This window comes from Triturus cristatus, chromosome 4_1 (genome assembly GCF_964204655.1).
Source record: "Triturus cristatus chromosome 4_1, aTriCri1.1, whole genome shotgun sequence".
Classification (NCBI taxonomy): Eukaryota; Metazoa; Chordata; class Amphibia; order Caudata; family Salamandridae; genus Triturus; species Triturus cristatus.
The window spans coordinates 1156898805-1156920094 of NC_140585.1; the positions used below are offsets into that span (position 1 = coordinate 1156898805).

General features: G+C 43.9%; 1 protein-coding gene across 1 annotated transcript in view; it reads left to right on the forward strand.

The window, feature by feature from the left end:
- Positions 1-21290, forward strand: part of C4_1H19orf67 (chromosome 4_1 C19orf67 homolog) — a 110763-nt gene that overhangs the window by 88145 nt on the left and 1328 nt on the right. Inside the window, exon 5 of the mRNA XM_085651222.1 lies at positions 2707-2841. Coding sequence (XP_085507348.1) covers positions 2707-2841 — 135 coding nt within the window. The remainder of the gene's footprint in view (positions 1-2706; positions 2842-21290) is intronic.

The following is a 21290-nucleotide window of genomic DNA, read 5'->3' on the forward strand; positions in this document are numbered from 1 at the left end:
AACGCCTAATTGGCAGCTTCCTGAGGTTTATTGACAGCAGGAAACTGCTAATTAATAAAGAAAAAACATATGTAATGTCTTGCGGGAGGAAGAAAGGGGTTAAAAGGACTTTTTACCTGGATGAGGCTAAAATTCAAACCGTTAACAACTTTTGTTATCTCTGGTGATGGGAGATGGGATAATGAATGTGAGAATGTGCGCCTCAAAATGGTAAAGAATAATAACGGTGTATTCAGATTTGCCTCCAAGCTTGGGAACAGTAGAATTAAGGATATGATTTCGATTTATAAAGCCAGATGTCTATCATCTGCTTTGTATGGGGCTGGTGTGTGGGGTCACTACACCCTTTGTGGTAACCGTATCCAACTTGACGAAAACTCATTTTTGAGGCGTCTTCTGAGTGCCCCCGCATCAGCCTCTACAGAGCTAATCCACAGAGAAGTGGGTCTAGATTACATCAAAGATCTTGTAGCTCTATGGCCATTGGCCTTATGGTGTCCATCTGGTCTAAAACTGAAACCATATTCACACAAAAAGTAATCAGAGACTGTCTAAGGTTGGACCACTGTTTGCATATACCCTGGCTCAGACACATTCATCACTGGTACAAGCTTCTTTTTAATTTGGATCCTTTTTTAATACCGGAGGAAGCTGCCAGTATATCCAAATTAGACCTTAAGGTGTCTTTTTTATGCAACTCAAGACAATCTAGAGAACTTGTCTGTGCCAAACAATGTACCTCTGTTTTTTATTGTGAAAATAACACGAGGGAAGGTTTCCAGCTATACTTAACGGAAGTCTCAAGAAGATCTCACCGTTTCGTTCTTACTCGTCTAAGGCTTGGTATAGTACACCATCTTGTGTCCTTCCCCATCATTAGGCAGCACAGTAATACTCTATGCCCCTGTGACGACTTATCCAAACAGAGTTGTTGTCATTTTATGCTGTTTTGTAAATTTTATACTTTTTTAAGAAGACACTTTTTAAAACCTATCTTTTTAAAATAAAATGTTCGGTCTACCAGGAATGCGATGCAGCTAATGTTTACTCTGGAAAGCGCAGATATATGTTTTCATGTAGCTACCTATATCCTAAAATGTATGACCGCCAGAAAATCTATTGTTATCTAATCATTTAGGATTTTAGCAAGTTGCACTCGTCACTTTGTTGAGTATTGCAGAGGTTTCCCCCGCGATATTTGTACATGTCCCGACATGGGAACTGCACTTTTTATTGCGTATTTTGCACATTACTCAGCACTTTAGCAACCAGCACATGTAAATTTATTGAGTCCATTAGAGCCTTCTTCTTCTGTATTTATACCGAATATTCTATTATGTTTTGGCATTATTTGTGGAGATTGTATCCCAGTTAGTGTGTCTTGTACCTACCCAATGTAATTGGTCTATATATTTTGCCCTTTTTATAGTTTTATTGTATGATTGCTGTATGTTTTATATTTTATGTCTGCTATATGGTTGTGTAAACAAATCGAATAACGCATTTTGAACTGAACTGATACATTTAAGCAACTGCAAACAAATAAGTAAATCACACTATAACTGGCAGCGAGAGCAGCAATTACTTGAATGTGTGCAAATAAAGGTTGACTCAACCAAAGAAGAACCGTGTTGGTTGCTGGATCTGAACCTAATCTTTGCCCTCCTTCTCTGCGACCACACGCGATCTAGACCAATTTGAGCCCCTTGTACACAAGTTCACAACCTTGGTGTCCTGTGTGATGGAGTGCTCATTGTGGAATGTTGAGGGGGCTGTGGTAATTTAGAATACTTTTCCCATATCTACCCCACTGTCAGAGAGTGTGTGCAGTGGCAACCATTGTAATATTGTGCACTATCTAATCAAAGTGGTGTGCGTCGTTATTATGAAATACCTTGAATTCACAACTTGGTTTCTTGATGGACCTTGAGAGCGGAGACAGCCACTATCCATTGTCTCCATTGGCCTCAAGCGGTCCAGCAGATGGGGGTTCAAAATACTGAGTCCATTGAGTCTCCTACAGTAGAGGCCTTTCTCACTCCTGAATAGGGCCGGACTGGAACCAAAAACCAACCCTGGCAAAGTGCTTGGCCAGCCCCCTAGGGGTTTGGGGGGTCCGGCCGAGCTCTTAGCCAGGGTCGGTTTATGTCGATTTTGTTACAGCGGCCGATATTGCAGCTATGCTGCAAAAACGGCCTGTAACAAAATCGGCCCCCAGGGGCCAAAACCAGCCCCCAACCCTGGCGGCCCACCAGGGAAATGCCGGCCCTGCTCCTGAAACAAATTAAACTAGGGTAATCTATTGAATTTTCGAAGCTCATCAACTCTTCTGCTGAAGGGTCCCAGGCCCGGAAACAAGTGACCAGTGGGCACGTCATATGCAGTTTTAGCTCCAGCCTTGTTGTGGTCCTGTCCTTGTGTGTTAGAGATATCAAAAACACAGCAACTTTTAGGACATAATTTAACACTTTTCTATTCCCTACTTAACTCAAATAAGAACAACTAACTTATACCTGTTGCATAACAGCACCAAGATGCCTGATGAGTGTGAATTGGTGCATTCAACAAATCCAATAAATTGACACAACAAGAAGGCATACAATACGCTGAAATGCTCTAGGAGTGTCCATTTTGCTTTGCTACATTGGTGAGTCAGGGATTAGTGCACTCCGTTTGTTAATTTCCAATTTCTCTCGTTTTTTTTAGTTATTTTCTGTGCTACAGAGACACGGGTGAGGACCTGAGCAGAATCAACCAGGGGTCAGGTGTTGTCAAGATGCAGAAGCTGTGGTCGATAGGTCGCTGGGTGCCAGATCTGAGCTGCAGTGATATCTATTCTTGGTAAGGGTGAAAATGGCTGACCCTTTGAGAGGGCTGGTAGGAGGTCTTGATGTTGACAGTCAGTGTGCCTGGTTCTGCCATGGGAGTCTTATTTGTGTGTGTCTGTGTGTATATATATATATATATATATATATATATATATATATATATATATATATATATACACCTATACATATACAAATATTCAAAAGAATATTCATAAACACATGCATACACATACATATATTAAATGAATCCGCAGCGCCTCTGCCTTAATTAGCCACACATGGACACGGACCATATTCCTGGTGCAAATTGCGTGTTTATTTCGTAGATGCCTCCGCCATTACGCGTTTCAACTCCTCAGTGTCTTGGTCACATGGTAACGTTCTTTACATCTTTTGCATATTTAAAGTGACATTGTGCTTGGTGATAAGTGCATGATTTGCACGTGATCATAGGCATAGAGAAAACATTTGAAATATATATGCGCGCATACATCTGTATTATGACTTTGATTGCTAATCGACAACAGTATTATGCATAAATGCAATTTTTATAGTTTTAAAAAAAAATCATACCGTCATAAAATCCAATATGTAAATAAATTGTAAATGCTTTCCTTAAAATCACAGCAGTTTTGTGCTTTTTTTTTTTGCCCCAACTTGACTAACTAGAAATTGTATCACCGCTTGCAAATTACAATTTCTGTTTGCGTTTCAATAATTTGAGTTTTTTGTTTTATATTAATGATCTGATATCGTCGTCTTTGGTGTTTGCTTAAATGCAGTAGGGACTAGTATGTCGCCTTTGTAAAAGAGCATTATTGATTCATAATACTTGAATGATTTCTTATTGCTCATTATTTGTCTCTCTGACATCATGTGTACTGATGCTGTGAGTTTATAATTTTGTGCCTATTTTCCTTAATGTGCAAATTGTGCAAAGTATGTGTAAAAATGTGCTAAAAATTATTTTTGGTGATAATAAAATAATATAAAATAATGCTGTACGATGAGTTTCCCGTCACTCAAAATATCGTATCATGTAATTGCCACAGTTATTTTGTATCTGTGTGATTACTGGGATCTCCCCTGTATCTACTCATGGATATCTGAATAACTGGGCCAAACTTTATTACATTTTATAGACTTTTCACATGTTGATTGCAGTAAAATGTTAGTCGTGGAGATCTATATTAGGTTGTCATGTGGAGCCTATATCCATCATATGTGGTGCAATAAATACACTAATATATAAATACATAGATAAATAAATATATAAATACATATATATAAAAAACACATATAATGTTTCTAAAAAGATCATCACATAAAACCAACAATTTAATGTGCTGAAACATATTTATAATTTCCTGAGCAAGTATGCAAGTTGCATATAGTTGGATTGGATGAGACTGTTATATGCAAGTATATAAGTCCTCCGTGATGTTAAGACCTCCCGGGGTCTTTGAGTCCATCTCAAGGATATATTGTGTTTCTAACCTTCTCAGTTTTGCTTCTCTGTTACCTCCACGTCTGCTTGCAGGTACTGAGTCGATTAGAAAGAATTTTAATTCTTGACTCCTGGAGTTGTGATGTTCACGGACGTGTCTAGCTACAGGATATGTATTATCATGATTGTTTATAGCCCTGATATGTTGTAAAATCCGTTTCTGGGCTTGTAGCTTTGTGCTACCGATATATTGTAACCCACAAGGGCATATCAGGACATATATAACATATTCTGTCTTGCAAGTAAGTAATTTTTTAATTTTAATCTCATCCTGGCTAAATGGTGTTGTGTATGATGTTTTATTTACACCCAATTGGCATGCCGTACATGTTTTGCATCTGAAAAATCCATTATGAGATTTGAGCCAGCTGCAATTTTCAATTACTTCAGGAGTTGTTATCACTAGTCTCTCCCTCATCGATGCAGCTCTTTTGTATGTGATGGATATTCTATGTGGTAATGATTGTCCTAGTACTGGGTCACTCAAAATCAGGGGCCAGTTACTTGTAATGATGGTTCGTAACTCTTTGTGCTGTTTATTGTAATCAATGATAATCCGAAATTAATTTTTACTATCGCTGGTATTGCTTATCAATGGTGTCTGATGTCCCTTTATTTTGGGTTTTATTAAATCAGATCGGTTCATATTCATAGATTCATCTATCACCTCTTCCATTGTTTTATGTGAGTAACCCCTGGCTAGGAATCTGCTTTTAGCCTCCTCTTGTGCTTGTTTTAAAGCACTTTCATTACTGTTGATTCTTCTTAGTCTAAGCATTTCCCCGTAGGGGATGCTATTAATCAAGTGTCGTGGATGGGCGCTAGAACTATGTAATGTTGAGTTGCCTGCCGTTTCCTTGCGATATAATCGTGTTTGGATTTTACTATCTTGAATATAGATGTTAGTGTCAAGGAAATTTACAGATGTGATGTTAATAGTGCCTGTAAATTGTAAATTCAACATGTTGTTGTTGATGGAATTCATAAAAATATGTGCCTTCTGTTCCGTACCCTTCCATATGATGAAAAGGTCATCTATGAAGCGTAGCCAAATAATTATATTATTTTTCACAATCGCCTCAAATTCTTTGGATAAAACCAGCTCCTCCCACCAGCCCATGTGAAGACAGGCATAGCTGGGGGAGAAGCTGGCTCCCATGGCTACTCCTGTATATATATATATATGCACATACATGCACATACATGCATATACATATCTATCTATCTATGTATATATATATATATATATATATATATATGAGTAGATCCGTAAAGCTGCTGCGAACGCCACTCCACACCGTCACAGCATAAACGGACACGGACCAAAGTTCAGTGCTGATTATTTTATTTTGTGCCTTTCTGCCGCCATAACGTTTCGGCTCCTCCGAGCCTTGATCTCATATACATATCTATCTATCTATGTATATATATATATATATATATATTACCTACTGGCGGTCGCCAGTAGGTAGTTATAGTTAGGACCACGTTTCCATAGGAAAACCTCAACATTCTATTTTGAATAACTTTGGCACCGGTCGACGAATCCTCGCGAATTTCTCAAAATAGGTGGGGCGCTACGCTCCGCTCCTACCCTGAAAGTCTCGGGGGGATCCGTCAAGCGGGGGCTGAGATAAAAGGGGGGTCCCAAAACGCGTTTTTCCCATGCATTTTTCCATAGGACCTTTAGAACGAGCTACAGCCCGAACGGCTGAACAGAATTACTCAAAATTTGGCAGAGAGGTAGTCCCTAGGTCAAGGAAGTGCCTTTTGTAGGTTTGGTGTAAATCTGTTCAGTAGATTCTGAGAAAATAGCCTTTAAATCAATATATATATCTGAGCCCGCTTACGGTACGCTTACCGTACGCTTACGGTAAGCGTACGGTGGCGTGCGCGAGCGCGATTCTGATTGGCTCTTAGATCTTAGTAAACATTCGAATCGGCCGAAACCAGGAAGCGGCGGCCGCCATTTTGTGTATTTCACTCTGAAAAAAAAGAGTGAAAACAAGGAAAGGGGGCAATGAGGAGAGTTACAGACCCCCTAACATTTGTAAGGGGGTCAAAGAAGGACAGAAAAGTACAAAGAAAACATTTATTGATTTTTAAAAAAATCACGGGGTACGCGTACGGTAAGCTTACGGTAAGCGTACGGTAGGAAAAAAAAAAAAAAAAAATGAAAATCAGATTTAAGTGTTTAGGGGGCTCTAAAAAGAGCCGTTGTGTTTATGAAATGATTTTTTAGTGGTACCTACAAGTAAGTACCGATGCAGAGTCTAAGGTTCAAGAGGAAGACTCTGTTCCCTTCATCATTGAAGTGCACACCATCTCCTCTATAAATGTCTTGCATGTCATAACGCAAGTTGTTGTGGTAAATGGCACCCATACCATAGTCACGGAGGAAAGCAGAAACAGATTTGTTGACGTGATTTCTTGCTTTGTCATCGCACCGCGTGCCCACCGTGCGTGCACGGCACTAACTGCGTAAAGTGGGCGCGCGGTGCGCGAAGCGCACCGCGTGCTCACTGTGCGCGCACGGTGCGCGAAGCGCACCGTGCGCGCACGGAACGAACTGCGTTAAGTGGGCGCGCACGCCACGAATGGCGTAAAGTAACTTAGCATTTAAAAAAACGTACAAATTCACTGAAAAAACCATAGGTTTCACACACGTTATAGTTAGGAATTAGCATTTAAAAAACCTTGCAAATTCACTGAAAAAACCATAGGTTTCACACATGTTATAGTTAGCGGAAATTTTACTGATAAAAAACCAATGAAATTCCCCCGTTATAGTTAGTGCAGGCAACTATAACTCACGCGACCGCAATCTTCTGCTGATGACATATGTGTCTTTATGAAAAAAAAATATTTGTAATATATGTATAGCTAAAAATGTATGGAAGAAGACATGGGCAAATAAGTGTCTAAATACAGTATTAGCATCAGCAGAGGATTGCGGTCGCGTGAGTTATAGTTGCCTGCACTAACTATAACGGGGGAATTTCATTGGTTTTTTATCAGTAAAATTTCCGCTAACTATAACATGTGTGAAACCTATGGTTTTTTCAGTGAATATATATATATATATATATATATATATATATATATATATATATATAGGTGTACATATGTATATTTGTGGGTGTGTATGTTTATATATGTGGTATATATGTGTGTATATGTGCATAAATGTGTATTATCTACTGGCGGTCGCCAGTAGATAGTTATAGTTAGGACCGAGTTCCCATAGGAAATCTGAAAATTCTATTTTGAATAACTTTGGCGCCGGTTGACTTATCTTCGTGAAATTTTCAAAACTAATGGGGAGCTCCGCTCAGCTCCTACCCTGAAAGTCTCGGGGTGATTCGTCAAGCGGGGGCTGAGAAAAAAGGGGGGTCCCAAAACGCGTTTCCCCCATGCATTTTCCCATAGGACCTTTAGTCGAAGGTACAGCCCGAAGTGCTGAACAGAATTACACCAAATTTGGCAAAGAGGTAGTCCTCAGTTCAGACTCGTGCCTTTTGCTTAAATGGTGTAAATCCGTTCAGTAGTTACTGAGAAAATCAAAAGTAAAATCACATATATATCTGGGCGGAGCCTAACCACACATCTCATCGTGAGATCTGATTGGCTGTCAGCACTTCATCCAAGAAGTGTTGGCAGCCATCTTGGGACCAATATACATGATAGCACCTCATTAAAAAGCATTGCAGTTAATAGAAGGTTTTAAGACTTTAGTTACATTATAAATCATTTGTTGATGGTACCATACTCATTTTAGGAATTGTGGTGTGTTCTAAGGTGATTTTACCATGTGAAAAAGCCTTCTGCTGTGATATCATGAATCATGTTTGAGAGAAAACTATTTTCTCATGCTTTTCCCACAGAGGTTTGGAAGGTGATCTATAAGCTAAACTGAGAACATATTTTCTGTAAATTCACATTATCTTTCTCAGTCATGTAAGAATGAAGTCTGACATTCTCAGTAAAACATGTACATCCAACAAGGGCAGAGACTGTCAGTTGATTCCTTTGTGTTCTACTGCAGCTTCCCAGAGTGTTCTAAAGAACAACTAGAGCGCTAACAGTCCTACTTATGACAAACGTATGGCACACCTGAAGCCATCTTGGTTGGAATAAAGTGGTAACTCTTAAAACATTTCATTTAAAAAGGAACAGAATGAGGGGGTTCATTTTGCCATAGAAAGTATGATCAGTGTTGCGGAAAGAAAAATTAGGACACATTTTGAGTGACTTCTCAAGTCCTCTTCTATTTCATTAAACAATTCTGACATGCAGACTGAAACATGCACTTTCAATACCAGCAACAGACTTCCCTGGTGAGCAGTAGCTTTACTACAGTGATCTAATAAGCAACTAGAGTGCTAACATTCTGAATTTATGGCAAATGTGTGACACATCTGAATGCCTTCTTGATGGAATCAAAGTAAAAAACTGAAAGTATTTTCTACTGAGGAGACTGTAGTAAATGAGGAAATTAGGAAACATCATAAAAAATAAGTCTCCCAAAATGGCCCCCAGAGACAAAAGAGCCCAAATGTAGCCCAAATATCACCCAGATGTAGCCCAAGTATAGCCCAATGCCAGAATGTCCCAGAGTGTTCTAACGAACAACTAGAGCGCTAACAGTCTTACTTATGACAAACGTATGGCACACCTGAAGCCATCTTGATTGGAATAAACTGGTGACACTTAAAACATTTAATTTACAAAGGAACAAAATGAGGGGGTTCATTTTGCCATAGAAATTATGATTAGTGCTGCAGAAAGAAAAATTAGGGCACATTTTGACTTCTCAAATCCTCTTCTATTTCATAAAAAAATTCTGACATGCAGACTGAAACATGCACTTTGAATACCAGCAGCAGACTTCCCTGGTGAGCAGTAGCTTTACTTCAGTGATCTAATGAGTAACTAGAGTGCTAACATTCAGAATTTATGGCAAATGTGTGACACATCTGAATGCCTTCTTGATGGAACCAAAGTAAAAAACTGAAAGTATTTCCTACTGAGGAGACTGCAGTAAATGAGGAAATTAGGAAACTTCATAACAAATAAATCTCCCAAGATGGCCACCAGAGACAAAAGAGCCCAAATGTAGCCCAAATATCACCCAGATGTAGCCCAAGTATAGCCCAATGACAGAAGTGTGCAAAACACTTATTTTTTGTGTATTTGCAGTTTTATATAGTGCAGACTTGTCAGGTATTGGAGTGCTTTACATGAGCATTGGTTACATCACACAAGATCAAATTCATTTTGGTTGTAGCCATGGGGAGATTAAGGGATTTGACCAGAATCACAGAATGTTGAGCTGAAGCAGAAACTCCAACCTGGTTCCCCAGTTGCAAAGTCTGCAGCTCTGGAAGTAACACCATGTCCTCTCCCCTAGGTTCAATCAAGTGGTCAACTGGATAAAAAAACATAAAGATTACAAATAATTTAAAAGTTCTTTGTCGCTATTTGAAAACTCAGAAAATATGTCCTCATTTTAGTTTTTTAGAGCACTAACCATAATTTTGATGCAAATAAGACCCTCTCATATATTGCATTTCTAAAGGAAATACTCTAGGTATTACAGTTTTTTTTTTTTCTTTTTTTTTTGAAAACCTTTATTGACAGTTCAATAGAGAACAAGTGTGGGCCTACAACCCCCCGGGGCCGGCCGCTAAGCAATCAGAGCAAAAACAGGCAAGTATAAACACAGGCAGCACATCGGGGAGCAGAATCGTGATGCTAATACTGTGAACAGCGTAGGTAGGGCACCAAGAGAAAAAGGTTTTCGTTTTATAATGAAACAAGGCAGAAGGATCAGGTGCCAGACAATTTTCAAACAGCAATTACAGGTACGCAGAGTAATAGAAGTAAACGATTTACAGCAATCTATTAGGTCAATGGCGCAAACACAAGAACATCAGGATGAGGAAGAGTATCATAAGCAGTTGCGCCTGCAGTCCCCCGCCAGAACTCCCGGAGAGCACCCCGGAAATTGTGGTACACATGGAGCGGCAACGAGTCATAGCAAAGGAGGTGTATCACACTGATCCCAGAAAAAGAAAAAACAAAAAGAATCAGAGAAGAAAAAGGAGGCCATGGAAAAGAGATAAAAGACGAAAGAATCCCCTCCCCCAACCCCCCACCCTGCACCTCTGCAGATGAGTACGGCCCCCCCCCAGCAGTGTGCCTGTCGCCCTGGAACCAGACCCGAAATATAGGAGAAGAGGGAAAAAGAAGTAGGAAAAGAACCCCACCAGACGGGGGGGTGGAGAAAGTATTAATAAAACTGGAGGAGGGCCTTCAAAACATACCCCCGGCTTCTCCCTCCCGCACGGTAAGTTTCCCCCAGAGTGAACAATAAACAGCACAAAAGCGATCTTCTCAAAGCAAGATGGGGAGCACTATGCACCTATTATGCTGTTAGCTATGCCAGGAGAGCACGCAACCCCTGAGCCCGCCTGTCCACTAGATGACCACCCCTGAAGGATCAGCCTTATCCCTGACCACTCTTTGGAATTCTGCCAATGCCTACCCCTCGACCCAGCACCATATCCAACGTTCCAAGGTAGAGAATTGTCCAAAAACGTCCGAGAAGCGACGCACACAGGTGGGGTGGAAGTCTCTGAGCATCAACACAGTCCGCAGCGTGGAGAAACAGGCTTCCCAGTGCTGCCCCAGGATATGCACTGCACTCAAGGTCCAGGAAGGCAGAAGCAGCCAAAGCAGACAATAGTTGCTGGAGTTGTCCCTGGGTCGCAGGCGGGCACGTACGGGACGAGGCTACCACACCCCACTCAGGTCCGACGCCTCCGGGACAGATCAGGCCCTCAGCTGGACGAACACACTGTAGCATACTGGCCTGAGTGTCCAGTCGTGCACTAACCTCAGGGGTGGCCGCCAAAGTGTCCCCCTGTGCGCAGTGTGGGTAGGCCCTATGTACGTGCGGACAGGCGGGCCGCCTTTGCCCCAACGCCGACGCCACACCGTCGAGCTTACTCCCCAAGACCCCGACACCATGAATCAAGGAGGAGTGAAGAGCACCAAGGGCCTCGAGGAGGTCGCCGTACCCCAGCACAGCTCTCTGCGATCGCGCCGCCACACTCCCAAAAGTCGCACTCTCACAATCCCGCTGCGACCCAGCGGACAGGATGGTAGGCTTCATCACAACAAGATGGCCGCCAAGCATGCCCGACCCCCACCGGGGCCGGGACCCTGGGACAAGCGTCCCGATGGCCACGTCGCTGGTGACCGGGTTCCGGGGGCAGGCGAAAAGTTATCCGTTGCGTGGTCACGGGCAACAGTCGTCCCCACTACGGACCCGCTCCCGTAAAAAGCCGGGGGCGGCCCGCAAGGATCAGGGCAGGATACGGGCGGCAGCCGGGCAGCTCACCATCAAAGGCAGGGGCAGCCACCGGAGGATCTGAGAATTGCACCCACGGGCATGCACCCGGACCGCTACACTTGACAGTAGAAACGACCACGACGAAATGTAGGCCGAGTTTGGCACCGCTCCGGTGGACCGCCTCCGCCCAGTCACAACAGGCCGCTGTTGTTGAACTGCCACCCGGCCACGGCGTCCACCTGAGGTCCCGGCTCCAGGGCCGCACAGGCCGCAAAGTTCAAATGCTCGTTTCTCCGGCGATACCGCAGCCAGAAACCTCGGAGTCACACAGTCGGGTGCCACTCTCCTTCAGAAACACAACCGCGTAGCACAGGTTGAGGATCTCGTGCAGGATATCCGTGCGGGATGCGGAGGTTCACGGAGCCGGGAGTCTACGCTGCCGTCCCGGTCGCCATCTTGGCTCCTCCTCCTCTTATAGGTATTACAGTTTTGATTACATCAAGATGACGTCAGGCGTTCCACACTTTTGTAATAAATATAGAATGTTAGCAATCTAGTTGTTCATTGGGATACTGTTGAGAGGCAGAGGCCAGGGGCACGGACTCTGAAAATTGAAGGCAGGTAGGAGAGGGCAGATGCAACAATTTGGCCACACTGGGAAGGCAGGAAGGGCAGTGGCAGCACAACAGACTATGGAGGGCAGTGGAAATGGGGGCAGGGGCAACAAACCAACAATACAGGACTGGCAAGAGAGGCTGTGGCAATATAATAGTCCATTGTGGGCAGAAGGAAGAGGCAGTGGTAGTACAACCATACATGCCAACAGACCCGTTTCAGCCAGGAAACGTCCAATGTTTTTAAGCTCAAATGGGCTTTATTTGATCTGTCTCCTGTCTACAATCTCCTCTTTTTCAATGTAACTCAAAGGGGAAAATCAATACCCCAGTTTTTTTTCAAAATCTCCCTCTTACCATGTTCAAAATGTTCGCAAGTATGGTACATTGGATCATGGTAGGCAGGAGGAATTGGGGTAGGGACATGGACTGGGATAACAGAGGACAGGAGGGACATGGAGAGGTGCACCAAACTGACCCTACAGGGCAGGCATCAGGGTTTGCAGCAGCACAATACACCACACAGTGCATGCGGGACGGGAGTGCAGCACAACAATCCATAGAAAGCAATAGGGAGGGGACAGGACCATGCACATGGACAACAGAGAACAGAGGGGAAAGAGGCAATGGTAGCTAGCTGACCATAATGGACAGACAGGAGAGAAAGATGCAGCATAGCAGACCATAAAGGGCAGGAGGGACGGATCAGGGGCATTACAATGGAACAGACAAGCCAAGAGGGAGGAAATATGGGTCTGCACATGGAAACAGAGGGCTGGGGGCAAGGGGGCAGGGCAGGAGCAGCAAGATGACCATGGAGGTCAGGCAGGATGGGCACTAGAAACAAGACACACCATGGAGAGCAACAGTGAGACTATGATGGCATACACACAGACCATGGAGGGAAGGTGGGAGGGGGTCAGGGGCAGCTAGCTGACCACACAGGGAAGGTGGGAGGGGCCATGATAGCACAGAAGACCATGCATGGGAAGCAGGAGGGTTAGTGGAAGCACAATGGCTATGATGGGCAAGAAGGAGGGTGCAGGGGCATGCACAAAGGACCATGGAGGATAGAAGGGAGGGTCATGACCTGGGCACAGACAAGAGAGTTCAGGGGAAGGGGCCTCACAACAGACCGCGCGGGGCAGGCAGGAGGAGCAGTTGCAGCACAACAGACCAGGGAGGGCAGAAGGGTGTGGCAGTAAAATGGACCATGGAGGACAGGAGGACGGGGATAGGGGCATGGCATGTGGACAGGCAGGGTGGAGGTGGCAGGGACAGGTTACAGTCATCTGACAATGCTAAGCAGGTGGGAGGGGAGTGGAAGCTCAACAGAACACTCAGAGTAGATAGGAGTGGCAGGTCCATGGAACATGGTGGGCAAAAAGGATGGAGCAGGGGCATGCACAAAGACATCGGAGGGCAGGGGGGAGGAGAATAGGGGCAGCAATCTAAGAACAGAGGCTAAGCAGGAGGTCAATGATGGGCCATAGAATTGGGCAATGGAGGGCAGGAGGAGTGGACTGGTACATCATGCTAAATGGAGGGCAGTGGCAGCACATCAAACCATGCATGGCAGGAGGGAGGAGGCTAGTCCATGGATTCACACAACAGAGGATAGGGAGGAGGTGGATGGGGCAGCAAGCTAACTGTTCAGAGAAGGTGGGTATTAGGAACTTTATTGTTTTTAAAATGTGTGTCTGTGCGAACTACTTAAAATATGAACAAGTATGCAGTGTAATCTCACTTTTATTCAGGAAGAAGAGGACGTTTGTGACTGTGACTTCGGGCTCACTTGGCAGAAACACCCCCTGAGCCTCCACCCCCCATCGCTAAATGTAATGCCCGTGAAAAGGGTAGGTGGATGCAGTGTTATATAGAACATAGTCCTGAGAGCACGATTGAAAATGAAAATTAGATATGGTATATGGTATAAACTATGCTCCAAAAAGTGTGATATAAGATGATCCAGGGCGTGAAATATAATATGCAATACATTGTGCGCAATGACAGATTCATTGGAGGGCGCGAGATAGCACAGGCACTAGCGCGTGCTATGCGATATGCGCCTTGGAGTGTAATATGCACAGGGCAGTGTTGTGTAACCTAACTAGTCTCTAAAGTTGTAATATAAAATATGTGCTGGGGAGTGTAACGTTGCATATGCACTGTGACAAAGATATGGATCCCAGATTGTAATATGTATGGCATAGCGCTGTGCATTATAACATAGGCATCGAGGAAGGCACGTTAGATGGGGCAATATAACCCGTGCGAAGGCAAGTGTGGCATGACATATTCACGGGGTGGTGTTACAGTGCACATGGGCTAGAGAGTGTCATAGCATACGCACTAGCTGGTGGAATACAACACAGAGGTGTGAGGCACTCGGCGGGCACTGGTGGGTGTAACACAGCATTGGGCTCAGCCAGGAGCACGCTGTGACTCTCAAGTGAGGTTTGTCTCCTTTCCAGAGAGTAAAATAAAAAGTATTACACATCCGGCGGTGGATGTGTGTTTTATTAACCGTGAGGGGGGTTTCTTGCATAGTTTGGTCGAATTTTTGTCGAGTCCCCTTTGAATGGCTTGGTGTGCGTGTATATTAAATGTGCCCATCAATAGCTACCCATGTTTGTATAAATAATCCACTAGGGTGTGTACTTGGAGAGTACCCACCGGCGGGGCCCCCGAGATTAGGCACGATAGGTCTTCAGACACGTCAGAGCTTCACTAGCGGAAATACATTCCATGTGGATTCATTCTATGCATAGTCGCCTTTTAATGAATATCACGCAAATCGTCATGGTGATAGGTACATATGGTTTGTCCGGCATGTCCTAGGTGTTTCTCTAAATATATATTTTTTAAAAATAATAAAAAACAAAGGCCGGCCCCGGGGGATGGGGTCCCCGGGGCCATAAGTGGCCTGAGGAGGGGGGCAAGGCAGCCCCCTCCTAAAGAATTAAAAAACAAAAAAAGGCCATGACCCGAGGGTTGGGATCCCCGGGGCCGATTGGGAGGGCCAAATTTATTTTTTTCGACAAAAAAAATTAGGGTGCAGGCCCTGGGGGATGGGGTCCCCAGGGCCAGTAAATTAGAAAAAGAAGGGGGGCCACACAGCCCTCCTTCTTAAAAAAAATAAATAAATAAAAGACCGGCATCGCGCCGGAGGCCATGCCCTCTCCTTGCAGCACTCTGCAAACGTGCCCCCTGGCCAGTTGTAAGTTGGGGAATTAATTCCCCATCAATACTGAGGGGCCTTACGTAGAACACACAGAAAAACCGGCTCTGATCAAGACAAAAGGCGATTAAAAACAGCCGCAAAAAATCACTCAAAAACGGTGCGGGCTGCTAAGCGCGACCACTTAGATGCTCAATGGCTGCGGATTTTTGATCTGTTAAGTCCTTGTAAAACCCAAGAGTTCTGGAGCTATTTAAACACCCTTGCTCAAGGTCATAATCACAGAGAAAACTCTCTTGATGCACGTTCTTGGATCAGTCACGTACAGACATTATATCAAGACGACCAACATAGTCTCCACTCAAATAACGACCATGCTGGGACTGGCGAACCAGACTCTTCCGCCAAATTTAAAGTTGACCTTGAGACAGCTTCAGTCACCAGAATTTTAAAAAAAATCAGACACAACGGAGCCCCGGGTCCCAATGGCTTGCCCGGCTCTCTGTTTAGGGCACACATAGAATTCTGGTCCGCGACTCTGACGCTTCTCTATGCAGAATGCCGGCTTCTAGGGGATGTGCCAGACTCCTGGAGAGGGTCGCTCCTTCACCCAATCCATAAGAAAGGCCCAAAATCCAACCCGAACAATTATCGCATGATCGCTCTTCTGGACATCGAGGGCAAGGCCTACGCCAGTTCCATCTTGGTAGAGTTAACCCACTGGGCAAGTTCCGAAGGTCTTTTACCATTCTTTCAAACAGGGTTTAGATCTGGGGCATCGACGATTGATAACATAATAGCCCTTTCTTACCTGGCCCATCAAGCAGTTATTCGCAAGGCCTCCCTCTCTTCGCATGCTTTATTGATTACTCAGCAGCGTTCGATGGTGTAGACCGAACAATCCTTTGGAAGAAGCTGGCACTTTGGAACATTAACCCTGCGCTGTTGAAAGCTATACAATCATTATACCATAAAACGTGGGTCAGAATTAAACTCTCCAATACCTCAGCAACAGAGAAAATAAAAACAGACCGGGGTTTAAAGCAAGGGTGCGTCTTAGCTCCGCTCTTGTTTAATTTGTATACCGCCGACATGGGCCAAGCCTTGACAGGAGCAGCACTGGCCACGCCGAGGATCGGGGACACCAAGATACAGCTCATCCAATATGCCGACGACCTGGTACTTTTAGACCACACCAAAATAGGTCTACAAAAAGCTCTGTCGGCCTTGGCAATCTACAACGCGGCCCACAAATTGGTGACCAACCAATCCAAATCTAAAGTTGTCATCTTCGGCCATCACCCGAAAAAGAAATTAGCAAGATGGAGCCTTGGCCAGCTGACTCTGGAAAGCGCACAAAAATACAACTACCTGGGCGTTTGGCTCACCGAATCCGGGCGTCCGTGTGCTCAACTGCACAAAATTCAAATGAAAGGGAAATGCATTACTTACGCTCTCTGCAAATTACAAGCTACTTTGCACAGCCCAACCACGACGGCCATCCGAAGAGTCCTACACGCAAAATTAATGCCCGCTCTCACTTACGCTCAATTAGCATTCCCTGGAAAACTAACAAAAGAACTAGAAAAAATTCATTGCAGTGCCCACAAAAGGTTGTTTCACCTACCTGCGTGCACCCGAAACACATTGGTGCGCCTAGAATACTCTTTAAACCATCAAATGCTGGAAGAGACGGCCTCTCTGTGTAAATACTACTTTCTTACTATTGCGGCCCAAGAGAAATCTATGAAGGCAGTTTTAAAACATATCTTCTGCGAACCTGGGAACCCATGGTCAACTACCCTCGCAGCCGGAGCAGTCCAGCTCAAATTAGCCTTGGAGAATTGGAACCCTAAGATCATTATGTACTCCGCCATCAAATGCACACTTAAAAAACAAGTTCGCATCCTCTCTCGCGCTCTAGACCTGGAACTGTTGGACAAAAAAGGCCTCCATGAAAGTCAAACCCTGCCACAAAAAGGATTCAACTCCAAACACCATCTCACGCAGGCCGTGAGCAGAGCAGCCTTACTTAGGATCTTGGCATTCAGATTACATCTTCTGCCACTTCAAGAAATATACAATACCAAACGGAGAACAACGGCGATCAAGGGCTGCCGGCTCTGCAATTACAAACACGAGTCTGTGGCCCATCTTTTATTTTGTTGTCTGGCCTTGCGCACAGCCCGCAGTCTCTATCTACGGCCAATTCTATTACAACTGGGCACCCGTATAGCCAAGGAGGCGATCTCTCAATTGTACACATTGAACACAGTAAAACATATGGCTTCGTTTGGCAAATTCATCAAACAGACTCGATTATTGCTGACGGCTCCACCACTTAGAGACCCAGTCAATTGCAAGTCTGCTTGACGTCCATGGATTTTAATTATTGCCTTCTTTTAAATGCTGTTATCTTTTTTACAACTGTGTTATATGCTAAGGTTTTATGTTATGGTTTTAAGTAACCAGCAATAAAATACTCATTAATTCATTCATTCATTACTGAGGGTCCCTGAGGGGCAACTAGCCCAAGAGGTATCTCTAGTATGCGCCAGGGAGCTGCGTTGCAGACAGGTGTTCTGAGGCCACACCCCTTTTTACACCTCTATGCAACGCAGCTCTGTGGCGCTTACTGGAGGTACCTAGTGGGTTAGTTTGACCCTAGGGACCCTTAGGATTCAAGGGGACTTAATCTCTCAACTTAGAACGGCCACAGGGCGCGTTTACACAGTGGTGAAGGGAGGGGACTGGGCCGGAGGTGACGTGTTCAAACACGCCCTGTGGCGCGTTTTAAGTTGGGGAAATAATTCCCTTTCAATCCTGAGGGACCCTGTGGCCGACTAGCCCACCAGGTGCTTCTAGTAAGCGCCACTGCTCTGCGTTGCAGAGAGGTGGTGCAGGCCGTGCCCCTTTTTACACCTCTCCTCAATGGCGCTTACTGGACGCACCTAGTGGGCTATTTTGCCCCTAGGGATCCTCAGGATTCAAGGGGACTTAATCTCCCAACTTAAAAAACGGCCACAGGGCGTGTTTACACAGTGGGGAAGGGAGGGGACGGGGCCTGAGGTGACGTGTGCAAACACGCCCTATGGCGCGTTTAAGGTGGAGAAATAATTCCCCTTCAATCCTGAGGGCCCCTGGGGGCTCACTAGCCCACCAGGTGCTTCCAGTAAGCGCCACTGAGCTGTGTTGCAGCGAGGTGGTCCAGGCCGTGCCACTTTTTACACCTCTCTGCAACGCAGCTCTGTGGTGCTTACTGGAGGTACCTAGTGGGCTAGTTGGACCCTAGGGACCCTCAGGATTCAAATGAACTTAATCTCCCAACTAAAAACGGCCACAGGGCGTGTTTACACAGTGGTGAAGGGAGGGTACGGGGCCTGAGTTAACTTGTGCAAACAAGCCCTGTGGCACGTTTTAAGTTGGGGAAATAATTCCCCTTCAATCCTGAGGGACCCTGGGGGCCAACTAGCCCACCAGGTGCTTCCAGTAAGTACCACTGCGCTGCATTGCAGAGAGGTGGTCTAGGCCGTGCCCCTTTTTACATCTCTCTGCAACGCAGCTCTGTGGCGCTTACTGGAGGTACCTAGTGGTCTAGTTGGACCCTAGGGACCCTCAGGATTCAAGGGGACTTAATCTCCCAACTTAAAATGGCCACAGGGCGTGTTTACACAGTGAGGAAGTGAGGGGACGGGCCCTGAGGTGACGTGTGCAAACACGTCCTGTGGCGCATTTTGAGATCTAGTTTTAATCCCCTGCCCTATTATGTACTAGGGGCTTACAGAGGAGGTCATGCTGATCACAGGGGGACCCCAACGCATAGTGTTCCATAGTGTACGTAGGCGTTTTCACTGTATTCTGAGTGTCTTTTAACATAGCACTGGCTCTAGGACTGGTTAGTCAGACTCAGTTACCACCAGTATCCGTCTGAAAAAGTTGAGGGTACAGGATGATTTTGCACAAGGCTTCTTTCTGCTCTTCTGTTTGTTCTTTCTGCACGTTATCCTTCTTCCTGCACTTTTCTTCGTCTTTGAGGACTTCTGTTTCTTCTTTCTGCATTTCTTTTTTTTCTTTCTGTGCGTTTTTTCTTCTTTCTTCACATGTCCTATCTCTGTAGGCATAGTTAGAAATTAGCATTTAAAAAACCTTTGAAATTCACTGAAAAAACCATAGGTTTCAGGTACGTTATAGTTAGGAATTAGCATTTAAAAAACCTTAGAAATTCACTGAAAAAACCATGGGTTTCAGGGGCGTTATAGTTAGCTGGACTTTTCACTCGTACAAAACCATTGAAATTCCCCTGTTATAGTTAGTTCAGCTAACTATAACTCGCGCGCCCGCAATGCACTGCTGATGACGTCACATATTACATCACTCATGACATGGTCAGTGACATCACTCATGACATCACTGATGACATCTCAAATGACATCATTGATGACATCATCCTTGTGATAGCGTGGCAGACCTCCTCTCCCCCTAATATAACCTTTGATACACACATTCAAAAATAGAAACTAAAAGTTTCAAAACAATAGACATACCAATATCAGTTACAATAACCTATTCAGTAATTCTAAGATCCACATACACATCCACTCATTCACCAACAGTCCTATACAGTCACTCATACATGTACTCACTCATCATATGTACTCATACACCTATACATCCTGTTACACAACACCACTCATCCATAGAGTTACTCAAACACATAGTCACTCATGCTAATAAAGAATCAAACATCCATTTACTTGCATATGCAGCTATACACACACCACCACACTTACTTCTACAGAAACTTACACATACTTAGTCTTTTAAACAATCACTTATAGAAACACATACTTATTCATACAGGAACTCTTTCAATCTCTCACTCTCACATATACTCACTTATATACACCAATAGTCACATATACTAGTTTAAAACATATGTAGTTACTCATAAAGACACTATTGAGACAGTCATTCACTCACTAACACACCCATGCACACACTAACCACCCATACAGTCTTAAACACATACAAACAGTGAGTCACTCATTCATGCACCTATGCACTACGTAATACCCCCCACCGAACCATACAGACACTCAGACACTCATACTGATACTCAAAAAACCAACTAATAACCTATATAGACACTCATGTAGCTACTCACCAACCCATGAAGCCACTTATACACAAAGTGAGAGACTGATACAGATATTTACATATTTAAACATTACTCACTAAGCCATGTATTCCCTAAGATACACTTAATCAGTCAGTTATACAATCAATTTTTCAAAAACAAATCATCCATTTAGACACTTATATACCCATTTATTCTTCCATCGACCTTGAGATATACATATATAAAACATATGTAATTTTCAGAAAAACACACATTCACTGGATGATGTCATCAGTGATGTCATTTGAGATGTCATCAGTGATGTCATGAGTGATGTCACTGACCATGTCATGAGTGATGTAATATGTGACGTCATCAGCAGTGCATTGCGGGCGCGCGAGTTATAGTTAGCTGAACTAACTATAACGGGGGAATTTCAATGGTTTTGTACGAGTGAAAAGTCCAGCTAACTATAACGCCCCTGAAACCTATGGGTTTTTTCAGTGAATTATATATATATATATATATGTATATATGTATTTGAATATATGTGTGTATATATGTATATATGTATTTGTATATATATGTATCTGTATATATATATATGTATATATATTTGTATGTATATATATATGTATTTGTGTATATATATATATATATATATATATATTTATATATGTATTT